Raw genomic sequence first — 18,373 nt, forward strand, 5'->3', positions numbered from 1 at the left:
CCTTATGAAGAGGTACCCACCTAAAATGTACAGATACAAATATGTGGCAGCCTGGGAACAAGCAGGAGGAGCTAGAGCTCTTTGTGCTGTTACTACAACACTGGGAGTAACAGCTGTGGTAAGAGGGCTTGCATGTGATGGGAGCACTGTGATGAATGATATGAGTTCCTTTGGAATGACAGGGAAAGAAGGGAAGACTCAGGGCTTGCTATGTGAAGGAGACACTTGTAATAGTCAACATTTTGATTGAGAGCATGTTTCAGGATCAGGAAAAAAATCCACCCAAGAGTGACAATGATGGGGCAGCATATTTCAGCCCAGCCCACCACGGTGATGGGGACAGTCAAGCACTAGAACAGGCAGTCTCCATCCTTGGAGATTTTCAAGGCCTGACTAGATAAAATGTCCTGGTCTAATCTCACAGCTAATACCACAAAAGAAGGCAACTGGACTAGGTTCAGAGCTCTCTCCCAACCTGAAAAATACTGTGATTCCAAGTCTAAAGAACAGAATCCGAGACAGGAACTGTAGCAAGAAGTGTTTTGTGACTGTGTCTTCACAAGCATGGCACTAGGATGCTCACCCAGGAGCCAATTGTAGGCCAAGGCTGCAGATTCCCAGGAAGTTATAGAGGAACGGTTGCAGCAGAACTTATTCCTGCAACACTTGTGAGCATCAAACATCTAGGGAAACAAAAATAAAGATCCTGGCAACAAATGTTAAATTTGAAGTTAATATCCCAAAGCATATTTTCTCAGGACAAGGAACTTCTGAATGTTTTCAGTTTCCCTAATGATTTAAAAGCCGGGAAATATGAGACTTGCACTAAAAAGTATTTCCAGCAAGGGAAAGGGGCAGAGGGGCAAAACTGTGTTTAATTCACTGGTGTTCCTTACCTGTGACCTCACAAACAGCCCCATCACATACAATAAAGCAGATCAGCACCAAGTTTGAGAAGAAACTAAAACTTACTGCTTTGCTCTTGCAGAGACATTGTTTACATTTCTGGAGCATAGGAATAAGCTCTCAAACCTAGATAGTAATCAGTCTTTCCTTGACATACATCCAGCTCTTGTTTTCAGTGACAGAAACATATTGGTTTCTAAATCCAAGCATCTTCAGTGTAAGACTGCTGCCCTCAGGAAATGATAATCATACAATCTCTCTTGATTTCATAAATACACCCCCTCAAGTCTTGATTCTCCTCCCACAGGTGGCTTCAGTTTCACTCAGCTCTTCCCCAGACATAACTTATACTTTAGGGAAGCTCATGGTCAGCCCTCCACCTCCTCCAGCTACAGCCTCTTCTAGGAAAGCTGCCTGCTGAGCTTATTTACATCACCAGTGAGAGCTGATCCTTGCAGCCTCTGGGCTTCAGCTCCTGGCCACCAGCCCCCTTGACTTGTAGATATCTGAAAAAATAACCTGTGCATTCCACTGCTACAACACTGCTTTTGGCTTCTTTCTCCTCTTTCCATAAACTGGCCTGCAGCCATGACAAGGGTTCAGATCTATTCCCAAAAGGGACATGCAGTCTAAACAGAAAAGTGATGCTGAAAGGCGCTGCGTGTACAGTAACCATGTTCTGCCTTGCCTTTTAAGGAATATTAAGCAGCTTGCACATCTATAACCATTTACAAAAGAAGCTTGTGCTCAGCATGGCTCAACCATACAAATTCAAAATTCACTATTATTTGTCTAAAGGTGTCCTGTACCTATGTGTCAAAATTCATATGAAGTCTTTCCTACCTACGTCAGTGGATCACAGTGAATATAATCAATTAGGTACACCCTGTCACAGTTCTGCTGCATGCTTCTGTCCCTGGAAACCCATATTCTTATTATTACACTATTACCCATTTGGTCAATCTAAAAAAAAACCTAAATTCAAAAGTACTCAAATACTGCCCTTATCTTCAAAAAATTACATAGTATATTCCTGGGTAAACTGCAGACAATGTACCTCTAGGTTGTGTAAAAATTAAGGCAGCAGCAGGCTCCTTACAAAATGTGTCAAGCTTGCTATCAAAGGCTTTGTGTTTGCACCAATAACAAGTTACAATAAACTTCATATCAGCCTTCAAAAAGAAGTTCTAATACCAGGATTTAGGTAGAAAACTAAGTTTCAAAATCAGGGTTCAAGCCTGAAGAAGTTAATAGAATTAATTTCAGCAACCAAGATAATGACCATGTAAGTCATTATCTAAGAAAACATTTATGAATCAGAAATGGACACATATATATATCATTTTAAACTCTGAATAAACTGTTATAGAATTGACCTGAAGGTCTAACCCTTTAGTTTGCTAAATGCTAGAAGATACTGTCCCTTGCCCAGTTTTTACAAGTACTTGGAAGTATGAATTATTTCCCACAGTATTTCCAATGAATAACATACCAGAGAAGAGAAAACACACCTATAGGTTGCTCAGATCACACCATTAGAAAAAAATCTATGCAAGATCATATACTAGTGCAACAATAAAGAGTCTAAAAGTACTGAGAATGAAACAGTAATCATAAAATTGATGTTGCATCTATATGATTATCTCTGAATACAGTAATTTCCTTTATGAAATTTCTGTTAATGAAGAAAACACTCTGTGGAATTGCTAACAGAGCTACCATTTAGTCTAATGTATGAATCACTCTCAAACTGGACAGGTGAAATACTCAAAAATGTACTTTTAAAGTTTGATATTTGCCTGCTCTCTATGTCCCATTTTCTTCCTTCCTTCCTCTCCCCCTTTTCCTCTGAAAAGACTTCTTTTCATGGCAGATGCAAAGAGCAATCGATGTTTTAAGTCAATAAAAAGCATTGACTGCTGGTCCAACTGATCTGGAAGGAGGACAGACACTGTTCTGCTGAATTATCTCAAAACCAAGGCAAGACTGGGAACAGGATACCAGCATAATGCAGGATTCTCTGGATCTCTGCATAGGACAGATCTCTCTGCAGGAATGCTTTGATGTTACCTAGAAGGCAGCAGCTTTGGGGAGAGTGATGAAGCAAGAAGGGCATTCAAGAACCCTTGCATGAACCTGAAATACAGGTTTAAAGTGAAGCTGAATGCAAAATAGGAAACAAGTGTGGGTGGAGACCAGTCCTGGATAGTGAGAACAAAGGAGAGTTAAGACATTTTAAATCAAGTGGAAAAAAAAATAGCAAACCCACTTTTCCAACACTAAAGAGTAGCACTGTCCTTGGAGAGCTGTGGTGGTGCAATGTTTTATGAAACTGCACACCTGACTATCTAATTCCATTCTCTTTATTTTGTCTTGGCACTATCTACATGAATGGAAAACAATTGCAAAAATAGATAGATGCACTTCGGTTTTACTGGCTCCCAAACCACAACTGGATTGGAAACAATGGTTCCAACATATTTATCATCTTTCAGACTGTGGTTTCTGGAAAGGTGGAAAGGTGGTTGTTTCTTGAGCTTTTAATTAGCATATCATTTGTATGCTAGCCAAGAGAATTCCCAAAGGCTTTTTCCCATACTGCTCCTGTCAGCCTTTTTTACAGAAGAGTGCCCATCTGAAGGCCACTTCCAAAATGCATCTGTAAAACTTACATTTGAACACTCTTCATACATAAAACAGATGGCAAGGTGAGGAGTAAGGAGGAGAAAACTATACAGAAAGAAAGCAGACCTGTACAAAAATCATCACAATTAAAAACAGAGATTGCTTGATTCTCCACTCCTCATATTAGAAATATTAAAAGTAATGTTCTTTGGACTGTGTGTCATGTTCAATTCCTAAAACAGAATATTAGCTACTGTGTTTCTGTGCTTAAAGTCATTTTCCCACTGCTTTTTGTTGACTGTTTGCATTATTTAACTTTAAAGAGTCCAAGAGGCTTCTGATTGTTTCACTTCCTATTCCTTTCATCCTGTTCTTCATCTTGCTGGAATTGCTTTTTCCAAATGGTATCAGTAGAGTTGCCAGTCCCCAAGGTTCTTTATCCATGATTTGCTGAGTTTTATCTTCCTTCTGTAAAATCCAGGCACTTTCTCTGGCCATAGCTACAAATTTCTCCAGCTGTGGCTGATTAACATTCTTGCTGATATTAAGGTCTTGTTCAAAGGGATTCCAGATATAAAGAGGAGACGACTCAGGCTTATTTACTTCCTTTCCCTACAGACAGCATAAAGCAAAAGTCATATGTACATTATAGGCTGAACAAGTAACAAATCACTTGAGTTATTACATTAGAATGAAAAGTGTTTTGACCTATTAGAGAACATTTTACAAAACACACAGTCATTATTAATCAAGTTAATTTTCCTGTCAACCTGACTGTGTGATTCCTGTTCTCTGAATATGCTCAGTGGTTTTCTTTGCTGCATTCAGCTTAGATTTCCTTCAAGGTAAAGAACACACAACTACAGCTTAACCTATCTTTTTGGCCATTCTCCCATTTGCTGTCCAAAAAACCTCAGACCTCACCTACTGCAACCTCCTACTCCTAATCTCCACTAGCATATGGGCAGCATCAGTGTGTCACATTAACCTGCATAGCCCAGTTTGACAAAACACTGCATGCACTTAAACTGTTCAAACCATTCCTCCCACACTGTTCAGAGAGCTCACAGTGCTGGTGTAACTAAACAAGATTGCTCAGCTGGCTGAAATTCCTCCAGTTTGGTCTGTTTTTTAAGCACAGAGCTATTCAGGTCATGGTCCACTGTTAAGCACCTGGTATAGTACAACACAAATAGCTGACAACTATGTACTTTGTTATTTAAATGCACTTCCATCTCAGTGCTTATTAGTGTTTCTTAGCTGGCTGGTTCTGCACAGCAGAACCTCTTCAAGCCATTCTGCTGCAAGCTCTAGCAGGAACCCACCAGCTCCTGCTGGTCCAGGAAGTGTCCAGGTAAAGGTTACACACTCTTGCCCCAGGGCCAAGAGCACTGTCTAAAAACAGCAAAAGCACAGATACTTTCCCTGACTAGCTCAGGCTCCAAATGTGTTTTTGCTTGCTTTTATCATGTTTAATAGCAAACAGAAGTCCTCCACCTAAATAAATCAGTTTCTAGGATCATACTGCAAAAAGAGCTCATTAGCCAGTGATCCACAATGCCCAAATGGGAGACAGAACAAACGAGTGTCCACACAGGAACGTGGCACTGAAGCACCATTCTGGAAGCAGCCCAGCAGGAACAGGTGTGAGTTATGGAGGTTACATTTTCATGCACTTGTATTATACCTGCATGCACACCCAGATCAGTAGGATGACTTAAACACATAAAGCAAACTGCAGTGCTAGCACAAAATTATCATGCTATGGCATGCTTACTGAGCTGCAGCACAGTTATGTAGGCTAATGCAAACTGCAGTACAAAACTGCAGTGCCAGAAGCATACCCAGAACTCAGCTGTGAGTTTTAATGCAGGCTCTGGTTGGGTCTGGACTCCCAACTTTAAATGCCAATCTTGTCAGCTCACATGGGTTTGTCACAGACTTTTGCTGTGACAGACATCATGACATTTTAAAAGTTTTCCTCCCACGGAAGCAAAATAGCTTTGACTTTTTAAAACTGTCACTTTTATTACAGGGCTTTTCAGTAAAATCACACTAGCTTTGCATCAGTTTTTGTTTTCCAGAATATCCAAGTAATGATACTGTAAATGTTCTTAATGGTATTGTAAGTTACTGGGCCCCAGGAGGAAAACACTCCCCCTTCACAGAAAGGGCTCAGTTTCCATAAAAATGTATTTTTTATATATAATTAAAGATTACAGAAATTGTTGCTTAGCATATATAGTTTGTCAAATGGAAGACAGAGAGATTCAATTGACAATGATGAACAATTAAGGTTCATTTACCTTTCGAAGATTTATGGAATTCTTTCTGAAATCAAAGTTTCCAAAATATTCAAAAAATTCACCCAACAATACATCTAAGGGAAAGAAAACAAAAGCCATCAGTAACATTAAGGAAAAGTTTGTTTTTAATATGCTCATAAAAAAAGAAAATTGATGAAGATCTACCTACCAAGTGTTTCTGTATTTTTTGTAGGTTTAATCTTCCTTAAATCACTAACAAATGAGCAATCATATCCTCCAATTATATGCTTGTCTTTTTCACCTGAAAGAAAAATTGTGGGCATATTTTGAAGTAAAAAACAGTAAAATGCCATTGTGTTTAATAAAATTCAGATAAACTGAAATCAGTGCTATCATATTACACAAATCAAATTAGAAATTCACAAGTGAACTTTCAGGTTAAAATTCAACTTAAGTGGTAAAAGATTTAAAAGAAAAAAGTTATAGATGGGCAAAGTAAAAGCATCATAAGCAAATGGCACGTGTTTAAAATCCTACGGGACTAAGACAAATGACATCTTCATATCTCTGAAAATACTTCTTATAAGTAACAAACAGGGTATTTCTGCACAGAGGGCTGTATTACACACTTAGCAGCACAACTCTCTGAGGTTACTACCTACGTGAAGGTTTAAAAAAAATCAGATTCAGAGTGTTCACTGTCTTTTTCTGAAAATCTTCTGAGAATTAGGAACACTCATGTAAATATCAGAACGTATGTTTTATGCATAAACATTTCTACAAAATTCTGATAGAAATGTTTAAAATTATTTTAAAGCAACTGACCACAGACCTTTTTCTCCACTGTAAGCACTCAAAGCTTCCAAGGAATCATGTCAATAAGCAGAAGACATGAGTAAGGAATCAAGAACTTGGGGTGTCAGTCTGTATGCTTTCATACAATTCACTGAAGATAACACACCCTGCATGCTGTGTAAGAAACTGCCAGGACAGATCGTTTGGGGAGATACAAGAATTATTTACAAAGGCCTGAACGGTCTCAAGGATATTACAAATTGGGAGAACAAAACACAGCCTTTCTTTTAAGCATTTGGTAGCTATAAAACAATACACATCATATCAGTCTGCACAAAATCCTTAACTCCAGAAATGTTCAAGACTCTACAAGTCTTCTAAAAAACAAAATTAAAACAAGTTTTAGCATTGGAGCACTGAACAAGTAAATTACATTTAATTGTATAAGGGACAGAATAAGTCTAACCACTATAAAAAGCATTAGTATTGTATTGAAAAGAAATTTATTTTGCCTTTAAAGATGCATTATTTTCACTAAAAAGTACATGTAAAACTTGTGTATTCCCTCAAATTTGAAATACATATAATATTAATTAGCATTCGAGAGCATAAAGAACTTGCTTGGGTTTAGACAAAACAAATGTGCAACAAACAATAAAGTGCAATAACCACAGAAACAGCTGTGCTTACCTGCCAGCTCTTTAAGCTGGTCTAGGGTTGGAATGACAGGAGGTGATCTCCTCTGCAGGAAGAACATGACCATGATGGTCAGGGAGAAGTTTGTAATCCAGGTGCCAGGAGCGCTGTTTGTAAGGCCGTGCACACGGGCCCAGCAGCGGACGGTGAACACCAAGGCTCGCACACGGGGATCCAGGCAGCCGTAGATGTACAGGAGCTCAGAGCTCCTGATTGCAATGCTGAAATGGACACATGCAAATGCTGAGAGAACTATGAGGTATCAGATGCAGTGTTCATTGTGCGTTGTAAGAGAAGGGGGCTTCCATTTAAAAAAAAAAAAATAACTTTCACACATTTTAAAAAATAAGAGAGAATCACAGAATAGTAGAATGGTTTGGGTTGGAATGCCAGGAATTGTCCAGGATTAAATACCTGGTAGTTTTCCATAGAAAATAAATAATGTGCATTTGCACTGTTTCCTGTTACTTCGTTCCACATCACGGTGAGAGGAAGAAACCCCCAAAAATAAAAAAAACCACCATCACATACTGTGGAGTAAAACCAGGCAGAACTGAGGTGAAAAAACATAATTTAGCCACAACTGCCTTTGAGGTACATTAGATAATATCTCTATCCTAACACATAATAAAATGCAACCTGAACTTCATTTACTGCTTTTATCTGAAAAGTAATAAACTGCTGCACTGAAAAATAATCTAAGTGCAGAGACACAATGAAATCCACAAAACAAGTCAGTTTGACAATTTTCAAATGATTACTGTTTAGTCGAGTTGAAAAAAATAACTAATCTAGAAGGATAAAGGATTTCAGATGGATCAGTTTTTGATCTCCTTCATCACACTGTCATACAACCATTCATGTACTGTACAAATGGGAGGGCAAGAAAAAGTAGAAAAAAATTGGAAGTACAGCATGAGAACAAAATTTGTTTTGGCTCAGTTTTAGCCTGAAGTGCTAAAAGTTGTTTTAAAAATTCAGCATAGCCTTTTGGGGATATTTACTAGGTCAAAATGTTGTAACACCTGGGCTTCCTAAATTTCAGCCATGAGGTGCTTTAGGGCGTCCAGAGAGATTTGTTTCAAATAAAAATGATAACAACGCAAGACATGCAGTCCCAACCAGCCAAACTATCAGCAGTGAGTTACAGGGAAGCTTGTACAGAACTACATGCTGGCTTTCACTGTGGCTGCATATACAGAAGTAATTTTATTGTAAGAAACTTGTTCAATATTGCCTTAACCGTATATTTTTAAACAGAACTTGGGTAATTCAGAAAGCTGAGTGTATGTGATTTGATTGCATCTGATGCAGACAAATCACAAAACTGCACTAAAACTCACATCACGGAATCACAAAATATTCTGAGTAGGAAGGGACCCACAAGGATCACCAAAGTCCAACTCTGACCCTGCACAGGGCAGCCCAAGAGTCACACCACGTGCTGAGCATTGTCAATAAGGCTCTTGAACTCTGTCAGGTTCGGTGATGTGACCATCTCCCTGGAGAGCCTGCTACAGGGCTCAACCACCTCTGAAAAACCTGTTCCTAATATCCATCCATCCTCGATGTCCCAGGCACAGCCTCAGGCCGTTCCCTGGGCTGCTGTCAGCGGTATCCTGCAGAAATCGCTGATATTTTGGACTCCCCGCAGGGTCGGCAGCGGTTCCGGCTGCTGCCGGGCGGCGCGAGGGATCCTGTGCCGCGGGCGCCCCCTAGCGGGCTGAGGGCCCCGCACGGCAGGGACACCGCGGCAACTGCCAGCCAAATTCCAACCCAAACCCTAAAAGCCAGCGTGCTGGAGCCGCTTCATCTGAAAAGCAACCAGGAAAGGCTGTGCACACCCTGAGGTAAGCAATGAACACCGACTGCCTTGTTTCCAGTTTTACAAACCAACCTCATCCCACAGACTGGTTTTTGGGTCCTCAGCCTCAGCTAGAAAGCATCTCCCATGCTAAAGAAAGATAACTTGAGGATATCAAACTCTAACCTCTAGAAGTCAAAAAGCACCTCTTTTACTTTCAGAGCCAACATTCACATTTGTTAAGAACATGGAAAAGAGGAGACTAAACCAGTTTTCAGAACATTTTAAGTACATCACAATTCTTCACAAACGTTTTAAACCCGGGTCTCACCTGTTGCTCACTGACAGATCACACTGGAATCCTGTCGGCTGATGGGAGAATTTCACCAGAGGGCAGCGGGCATTGAGGATCTTCTGTACATTCACACACCCAGGACCAAAATTATCGAGGCAGTCACCAATCACAGAAAGAATCCTCTGAGTTGCTAATCTTTCCGATGGTAATCTTTTCATCTGATACTCCATTTCAAAGGGACCCTTTTTCTAACACAGAATTTTAAAAGCAAGCTGTTAGCTCTTAAACAGAAGAGACATTTAAAAATACTTCTAAAAGACCACCACAATTTGCAAAGGAGTTTGTACAACTAGAACTGAAAGACAAGAATTATTCAAAGCAGTCTACCAAACTTAAAATAGGTAAAAACATATTGCTCTCTCTTTTGCATTCTTTTCTGGTGATTAAATTTATCCAGGCTAATAGTGATCAACTTACTATAAAGCTACATCTTCAAACAGAAGTATAATAGTACTATATTTCATTACTGCTTAAAAAATGTAATTCTGGAATTACCAGGACAGCATAAATGCTCTGATTGCAAAGAGGAGCACACAATTACAGAGGAGCAACACAACAAAACTACCAATAATTTCAAATTATCAGTAATTTCATATCAAATCCTCAAAGAACAATGCATTATTAGTAAATCAAGTAGCAGCGTAAGGAAAAATGTCTTTTTCATTAAAAAAATTTAGCATTAAGTAATTTTACTTAATCCTTCAAATTAAGATAAGATTCTGTAAGACTTAAAATAATCACTTCATGTCATATATATATATAGTTTCCCTGAAAGACAAAAATACTGTAAAGATATATTATAACATCAAAAAATAACTTCTCTGTAGGTCTTTGTATTTTGATTTGCTACACTTCTAGTTTTTACTTCAATAAAATACCTGTGAATCTCTGTTTTGTTTATAGTCCTGTGTTTTTAAGACATCAGCTAATTTTGTTTGCTAATCCAATGCTTGACACTGACTTATCCTCTGCCTTGTAACAAGTCATGGGTGAATGCATACTACACAAATAAAATTAGTGATGTAACTGAGATCTGAGATAACTGAGATACAGAGCACATTACTTTTTTTGTCGGCAAATTAGTGACCTCACAGACAGGTGAAACAATTCAGAAGTTATGGACGTTGCAACCTTTCCCATGAGGTCATTCCAGAGGCAGAATTTCCGAGTCTCTGGCATTCACCGAGGTGACTGTTCCTGCTCTCTCCTGCCAGGCTCTCCAGCCAGCACCACGTGCAGGGGAACATGCCCGGTCCCTAATCCCATCTGGGGTCCCTGCAAGCTGCAGTGGGGCTGGCTCTAAGTGCAAGGAGCCTGTAACCATCAACATCGAGGCAGTTCATAGGAAAGATAAAGATGGGAACTCAGCTGACCTGGTGGTGGGCTGGTGTTGATATTTATATTCGTGACAAAAACCACAATGGGCCTTTCCAGATAGCACCTCACTATCTGTCATAAACTGATAAAGACTGTTTTATAATGATACAGTAGATATTCTTAGCAAGTAAAAGAACCTTCATATACTGCCTTGGTGCTAGCTAGGGGGTATGAAGCACTGATACACTTGCCCCAACCCTGTGGTTCTTCCTCTATTCTTGTCATGAAGATGGGAAACAGCTGAACAACTACCATTGCTAAAAGTAAACTGTTACTTTTGGATAAACTGATACAGTAACCTAAGCAAGAAACACAACTCTAAAATATCACAGAGACCTGTTTTAAGTCATTCACCAATCTCCCAAACTGCACAGGGGTTAAAAATGCCTTATCTGTGGTCTAAACTCCCTCTTGGTAAAGAATGTTTCCATTTCTGTCTCTTTTCTTAAATTACAATTAGTAATCGGTTTGCCCAAAGGCTCAAAACCAGTTATTTCATGTAAATACGTGCTGAAATGCCTGATTCTCCTCATTGCTGGCACCTCCTGAAAGGCTACAGAAGAAATCAACATAGCTTTTCCACTGCTGCTAAATCACCTTGTAACTAAAGCTACCTCCCCTTTGTCTCCCCGGAGGAGTGAGTGTCTCAGCCATTCACAGGTAATCACAGCTGCTAGTAAACTCACTCATCATCAAATACCTTACATTCCACAACAGAACGTCCATCTCCACAAAGGGTATATATTAAAGAAAACAGCTAGCCACCCAAAGTGCTTTGAAAATTTATACATTTTATATTTTAAAGTTATTCCATCAAAATTCAAGAGGCAATTTCACTGTTTAAGCATCAAGATTTTAAAATTTCACATAGACATGATGATTCTTCTTCTTCAGCTTACACATTTCCATTCATTGTGATTTACCACTGCAGTATTACTGAAAACTATATACATCTGAAGGATTATTTCTTTAAAAGTAACTTACATGTCAATATACAAAATTCACAGAGAAGCTGAGAGAACTTTCAATCTTCAAAAGGTTAAGCCCACTGTGGGAAAAAAGAGCTAGTTTTTCCCAAACTATCTGTCACCACACAAATAAAAATATAAGTTTCCACACCATGAGAATAATTTCCTTGATTATTCATTCAGAATCTGTGACCTGTAAGTACTCACCATGACTATCCCACATCCTGAGCTTTCACACCTCCACACACTCAATATGTGCCTATAAATATATACACACCCCAGTAGATAATCCAGTTACTTTCCTGGAGCATAAAGTTATCTCTTCAAGGTAAGGAAAAGAACCTAACAATCCCCCCAAAATGTAGATGTGCACACATGCACAAACTTACTTTGCTTTAGGACATGGAGGACCCTAAAAAACAAAGTCAATGCTTTAAAACAAACATGCTTTAACAGAGCATGGCTGAAGCACAGAAGCAACAGAGAAGAAAGCACGACAGTAGAAAGGGAAGGGCTGACTGCTGAAACAATTTTGGAGGATGAGGGTTTTTCTTACATTGAAATTCACCCTAATAGTGCAAAATTTATGTAAACACCAAATCATTTTCTTCGTATTGCAAAGAAGATCTCATCCACGTCACATTCAGTTTTTGAAGTCTTCAGATCCAAACATTCAAATAAACTTATTCACACTTTATGGTATGAACCCATTCAAAACCTACATAAACTGATTCATGTGTGTAAAACAGCAAATGAGCTGCTCTGTTGAAGAAATCCAACAAACAGAAGATGCACAACTTAATCTTACCATTCTTGTAGCTTGCTTCCCTGTATCACAGAAATCCAGAAACATGTCCACATCAGATCCCAACTTGCCAAACGTGTTGACTGAAGAGCCAAATGGCTTTACTGTGCTGTCTGGGAAATATGCACATGCAAAATCCCGAACCAAAGAACAGGCCAGGAATCGCAGCTTGATGTTTTCTTCTGTAAGCTGATACTCATTCAGTAGAATGTACATCTGACTGCTTATCTAGTTCAGAAAATAAACACTGTAAAAATACAATGACCCATCTTCTATTAATGTATATACTCATCTATTTAATATCAATGCAATTAGAAGGTTATTTTTCAAAAGTTCAAAACGGTTTAAAATGAATAATTTCATTTATTTATTTCAATGTAGGAGAACCATTCACATAAAATGCTAATGTGTTACCTTTTTTTAATAAAGATAAATACCTTTTTAAGTTGCTGAAATGAACATGTCTCATTTTTAATTAAGAGAGAATTAGAAACCTCTACTTACACTGTCTGCAAGACAAAGCTTTTCAATAAGGTCCTTCACTGGAATGTGACACTGAGGAGAGAGGTGAAGTGGTGTCTCTTCAATGCGCTGACTCCCTGGGTTTTTCAGTGTGAAGGTAAAAAGTCTTGATTTAAATGGGACAACATGATGCTCTGGAGCACTTGGGATCCCAACAGCATCCTGCAACGAGGCTATACTGCTCTTTTCTGAAAACTCTATCAAAGCATTGATGCCCTAAAACATTAAGAATAGAAATACAGGGTGAGATAAATGCATACAATACTTGAACTCTACTGATATGACTCAGATCTTCCTGGGGTGCTGAGAGAGATTAAGATGAAGCCTGAAGCCTTTTAGCCCTGAAGCCAAATGCTAGGTCTCCATATCTCAAAACATTTTAGATGCCTTTTCACAAGAGGTTAAAAGTATTTAAGATGTGCTATTCTTGGCAGCAAGCACTGAACATGAAAGTTCTGAACTATATTAATCTTCACAACTGAAATACTCAAGAAACACACAAAAAAGAGCTATCTCTATTGTTAGAACAATGAATGGTGCTATGTGAAAGTTTCAAAAGATTCAGTGGAAAACAGGTTGCTGGCTATTCTTTAGAGGTGTTGCTTAGCTGACTTATGAACAAAAATCAACTGCTCAGCAAGTTGTGAACATTAGCACAGATAAAAACTGACTTAAGACACTAAGTGCATATAATTTGCTTAATTTATGTATGAGGCCTTAACCAAATTTTCTTTCTGGTATTTCTTTATATATTAGTCTAGATTTTAGTTTACATTAAAAATTACTTACACGATTTTCAAAGAAGAAATGACTCTTAACATTCCCATGACTGGATAAGTACTGCAATAATTTTTTTTCATTGATTTTTGATGGGCACTTTATTAAAACAGTCCGTTCAGCTTGATCCAGTCTTTCTGTTTGGACTTCAGCAAATGTCTTCTTTCTGGTACTGACTTCAGCATCTGTGAGAAGAAACAAGCATCAAAAAGGTGCATGGCTGGTTTTAGTACATTTCATCTCTTTCTCTGGATTGAAAAACTGAACAAAGGTTTGTCCTGGCTCTTGAAGATCATGACAGCAAAAGTGAAAAGAATGAAGAAAGACTGAAGGACAATGAAGAATGAATGAAAGAAAGAAATACAAGTGTATTTCTCTCACAAATGCAGACATTTCTAATAACAAGAAGTAGGAAAGGTAGGAACAATGAAATACTGATTTCTCTTGATGCACAGGAAGCTTCATAATACAAGGAATCTTTGTGCTTTAATTTGTGTTTATCATCAAAAAACTCAGCACACACATGAGAGTTTGTAAATGCCAGCTAGGCTGCAAGGCAGGTCTAGACCTTTGGCAACCTCCACTGAAATGACAGTCTCTCTTCACTACCACAAAACCAGCACTTCAGAACAATTCAACACTTGCTATTTTTACAACTCAGCGCCTTCCTTTACAGTAAACTCCTACGCACAATTTTCACTTAACAATACACTTTCATCTACTCCAGCACAATAAACCCACAGCCCAGACACTGCTCATTCTGGCAGCCCGTACTGCTGCTGACAGCCTCCAGAATTCACATGGAATCAAGACATGCTGAATATCCAGAAACATGGAACTTCTTTCCACTTTGCATACAGGCAAAGGGGCCATCTCCCAAATCTGAAATCACGATCACTTCCCTGCATAGCTTTCAAACTAATCCACTGACCACATCACACCAGCAATGTCTGTGAACCTGCTGCCTGTTAATACTTCCCTTTTGTCATTGGGATTGGGAAGCTGGGGAGCATTTCCCAGCAGCTACCATCTGCCACAGGGATATTCAATAGAGAGCTCCTTATTTTGGTTTTGGTTTTGAAGAACCCATGGCATATTGTGGCCTCAGAAAAAAAATTTAAGTATCATTACATGATAATTGTTAGTGTTACTTGATAGTATTGCTTTTTTAATAATCTTTAATTTTATAAGTTTACTGAGCTCTCCCAGAAGCTTGCAAATAATAACCACAGTAGCTCTTTCAACAGCCTAGTTTTATATAGCATTTTTAATCAGAAAACTAAGGAAGTGCATTATGAAGATGGTATCACAGTTTCCATAGAAACAGAGGATGAAGTGACCAATATGCAGAAAAGACAAGTCCCATGGATGGGTGACATGACCAGGAGGTCTCTGCATTAGACCAGAATGGCTGTTTTTTGCCTGATTTACTACCTGTACACGCTTAGCCATGCAGAGATGTCGTGACCTCTCGACTTCTGGCTCTGCTGCCCTTGCCCAGGCTGAGCTGGCACTGATGCACAGCAGCAACAGACACCCCGCACTAGCTCTCGGCTTCTACTAAAGACACAGAGACAGTCACGCGTTTCCTGAGCCTTTCTGAAGGGGTCTCGGGATCAGCCCCGTCACTTGATTCAGCTCTAGCTGGTACCTGCGTTTAACACGCCCAGTCCCGGGCACTGACAGCGGACCCTGGCCTGCAGGGCTGCAGCCCGAGGGCACAGCCGAGCTCTCTGCCCGGCCCTGCGGGCTCCTCAGCGCAGCACGGAGGCACCGCCCCGGCGGCTCCGGTGGGGCGAGCGGGACCGGCGGCCGCTCCCCTCCCCGCGCCCCCGGCAGAGCCGGCTGTGCGGCACCCAGGCCGCAGCGCATGCAGCGCGGCCCGCGGACCCGTTCCTACCTTCCCCCGGCTCCTCGGCAGCGGGCTGCGCGGCGGCGCCGGAGCGGCCGAGCCGGGCGTGCCCGCGGGCGCCGGGCCCGGGGAGGCGCAGGCGGCCCCGCAGCAGCGCCAGCGCCGGGCCCCCCGTGCGCAGCGCCATGGCCCGCAGCCGCGCCTCTCTGCGCAGGCGCCGCCAGCCACGGCGGCCGCCGAGGCTCAGCCCGCGCCGTGTGCGGCGGGACGCGCTGGAGCTGCGCGGGGCGCTCGGGAGCAAAGCTGACCGGGCAGCCCGGGGTGCGGGCAGCTGCCTGCGCCGGGCACACGGAGCCGACAGCTGGCAGCGGTGTGCCCTGGCAGCCAGGAGGGACAACCGTGTCCTGGGGGGCAGCAGGCAGCAGTGTGCCCTGGCAGCCAGGAGGGACAACAGGCAGCGGTGTGCCCTGGCAGCCAGGAGGGACAACCGTGTCCTGGGGGGCAGCAGGCTCAGCATCGCCAGCCGAGCAAGGGAGGGGATTGTCCCGCTCTGCTCTGAGGGCCTTGGGAAGTTTGCAGCAAAACTGCACCTTGAAGCCTATGTGCAGTTTTGAGCACCACAATGTAAGGATATAAAGTTTTTAGTGAGCATCCAAAGGAGGGCAGTGAAGACAGTGAAGCTCCTTGAGGGTAAGACTTAAAAGGAGCAGTTGAGATCACTTGGATTGTTGAACATGGAGGTGATGGAGGAGAGACCTCACAGCTGCCTCATGAGGAGAGGAGGGACAGGCACTGATCTCTTCTCTGTGGCCAGTGACAGAACCCAAGGGAATGCCCTGAAGTTGTGTCAGGGCTGGTTTAGGCTGAATATTAGGAAAAGATTCTTCAGCCAGAGTGTAGCTGGGCACTGGAACAGGCCCTTAAGAGAAGTGGTCACTGCTCAAAGCCTGAGAGTTCAAAAAACTTTTGGACAATGCTCTCAGGCTCATGGTGTGAATCTTAGCATTGTCCTGTGCAGAGGGCCAGGAGCTGGACCTCAATGGTCCTTGTGGGTGCCTTTCAGCTCAGCATATCCTGTGATTCTGTGAACTTCCCAGGCCAGCCTGAGGCGTGTGAGAGCAGCCGCCTGCCCTGTGTGAGGAAGCGCCCAGTGGCCGGGCAGGGCTGGCTGCCAGCCCCCGTGTGAGCCCTGCCAGCTAGGGCACGAGGGTGAGGGCGGGCATGGGGTGACCTGAACGGTGGGATGGCCGAGGTGATGGGGGTCTAATGTAGGTTTTGGGCAGACTACTTAAAAAAGGGAAGTTATACATTTGGGCATCACATCAGTGATGTTGCCCAGTGGGACTAGGGAAGTGTACTTGGCATTGGTGAGGCCATAACTTGAGAGAGGTGTCCTGTTCTGGGCCCTTCAATTCAGGAAGGACCTTAAGGTACTGGAGTGAGTCCAGAGAAGGGCAACAGAGCTGAGAAAGGGTCTGGAGAATCAGCCATGTGAGGAATGGGTGAGGGAGGTGGGGTGTTTAGCTTGAAGAAAAGGATGTTGTAGGCAGGTGGGGTCAGCCTCTTCTCTCAGGCAACCAGAGACACGACAAGATGACATAGTCTTAAGATGGGCCAGGGTAGTTTTAGATTGGACATTAGGAAAAATTTCTTCACAGAAGGGAGGATTAGCCCAGAGAGATGATGGAATCACTGTCCTTGGAGGTATTTAAGGAAATACTGGGCATGGCACTCAGTGCTATGGTCTAATCGACATGCTAGTGTTTGCTTATAGGTTGGACTTGATGATCTCAGGTCTTTTCCAACCTGACTGATTTTGTGGTTCTGTTTGTCTGGTCCTGGGCCAGGGCTGTGAAGCCAGAGTTACAGCAGTGAGGGCAGCACATGGGATCAGAAGTGAGGTGCAGAGAGCTGCAGGGCACCCAGCAAGCAGTCATTGGTCTGCAGCAATGTACCCCAGGCATGTACTGAAGAAAATGGAATTTTCTTTGGTTTTCAAAAACAGTCATTTATATAAAACTTGTGGGTACATCTGTAGTGTATGTTAGGGTACTTTGTGTGTGAGTAGTACAGTGCTGTATATACTCTTGGCAGTCTCCCAGTAAGTCAGGGTCTGTAAGTAATTGCCATGACCTAATTATTTTGGTTTTGTGTTCTAGGATGATCATTAAGAGAGAGAGTAGATTGCTTTTAAAATAGAGCATTTCAATTTATATCCTACTTATGCATGCCATGGAGTACAAACTTGTGTTCTCTCCATCTCTCCATGGCAAATTTCCTCTGGAATCCTAAGTGCCTAAATTCATTGATGTGGAGAGAGGAACTCCTCCTCTTTCCCTCTTTGAAGTTGGTCTAAAAATAGAAAAGGGTTTCATTAAAATTAATTGTGGGTTTGGAAAAACTAATAGCACAAGCAAGTTCCTGAAAGAGGATACCCTGAGTACCCCAGCGTGAGAGCTGCTGCATGTTCAGGATGTGTTACTCAGCCTCCTTAACCTCCCACTTTCAAGGTGCTGCCAATTCCACCCTCTCCTTGGTCTGGCCTCTCCTATAGCCTAATTTATTCTTCAGCCCTTCCTCTCTTTTTTCTTTCTATAATCATCTTCAGCTTTCTTGCCTTTTTT

The 18,373-nt window shown here is 41.5% G+C and overlaps 1 protein-coding gene across 1 annotated transcript; it reads right to left on the minus strand.

Annotated features, from left to right (window-relative positions):
- Positions 1-3,253: 3,253 nt before the first annotated feature.
- On the minus strand, positions 3,254-15,939 carry MTPAP (mitochondrial poly(A) polymerase). The gene is made up of 9 exons (XM_079300014.1): positions 15,798-15,939; positions 13,910-14,082; positions 13,103-13,336; positions 12,602-12,826; positions 9,425-9,636; positions 7,284-7,510; positions 6,007-6,099; positions 5,838-5,911; positions 3,254-4,143 (listed from the first exon to the last, which is right to left on the minus strand). Exons 1-9 carry the CDS (start codon positions 15,934-15,936, stop codon positions 3,805-3,807), a joined length of 1,716 nt encoding a protein of 571 aa, XP_079156140.1. The 5' UTR covers positions 15,937-15,939; the 3' UTR covers positions 3,254-3,804.
- Between the last annotated feature and the right edge of the window lie 2,434 nt (positions 15,940-18,373).

Source organism: Erithacus rubecula (genome assembly GCF_903797595.1).
Source record: "Erithacus rubecula genome assembly, chromosome: 3".
Lineage (NCBI taxonomy): Eukaryota > Metazoa > Chordata > Aves > Passeriformes > Muscicapidae > Erithacus > Erithacus rubecula.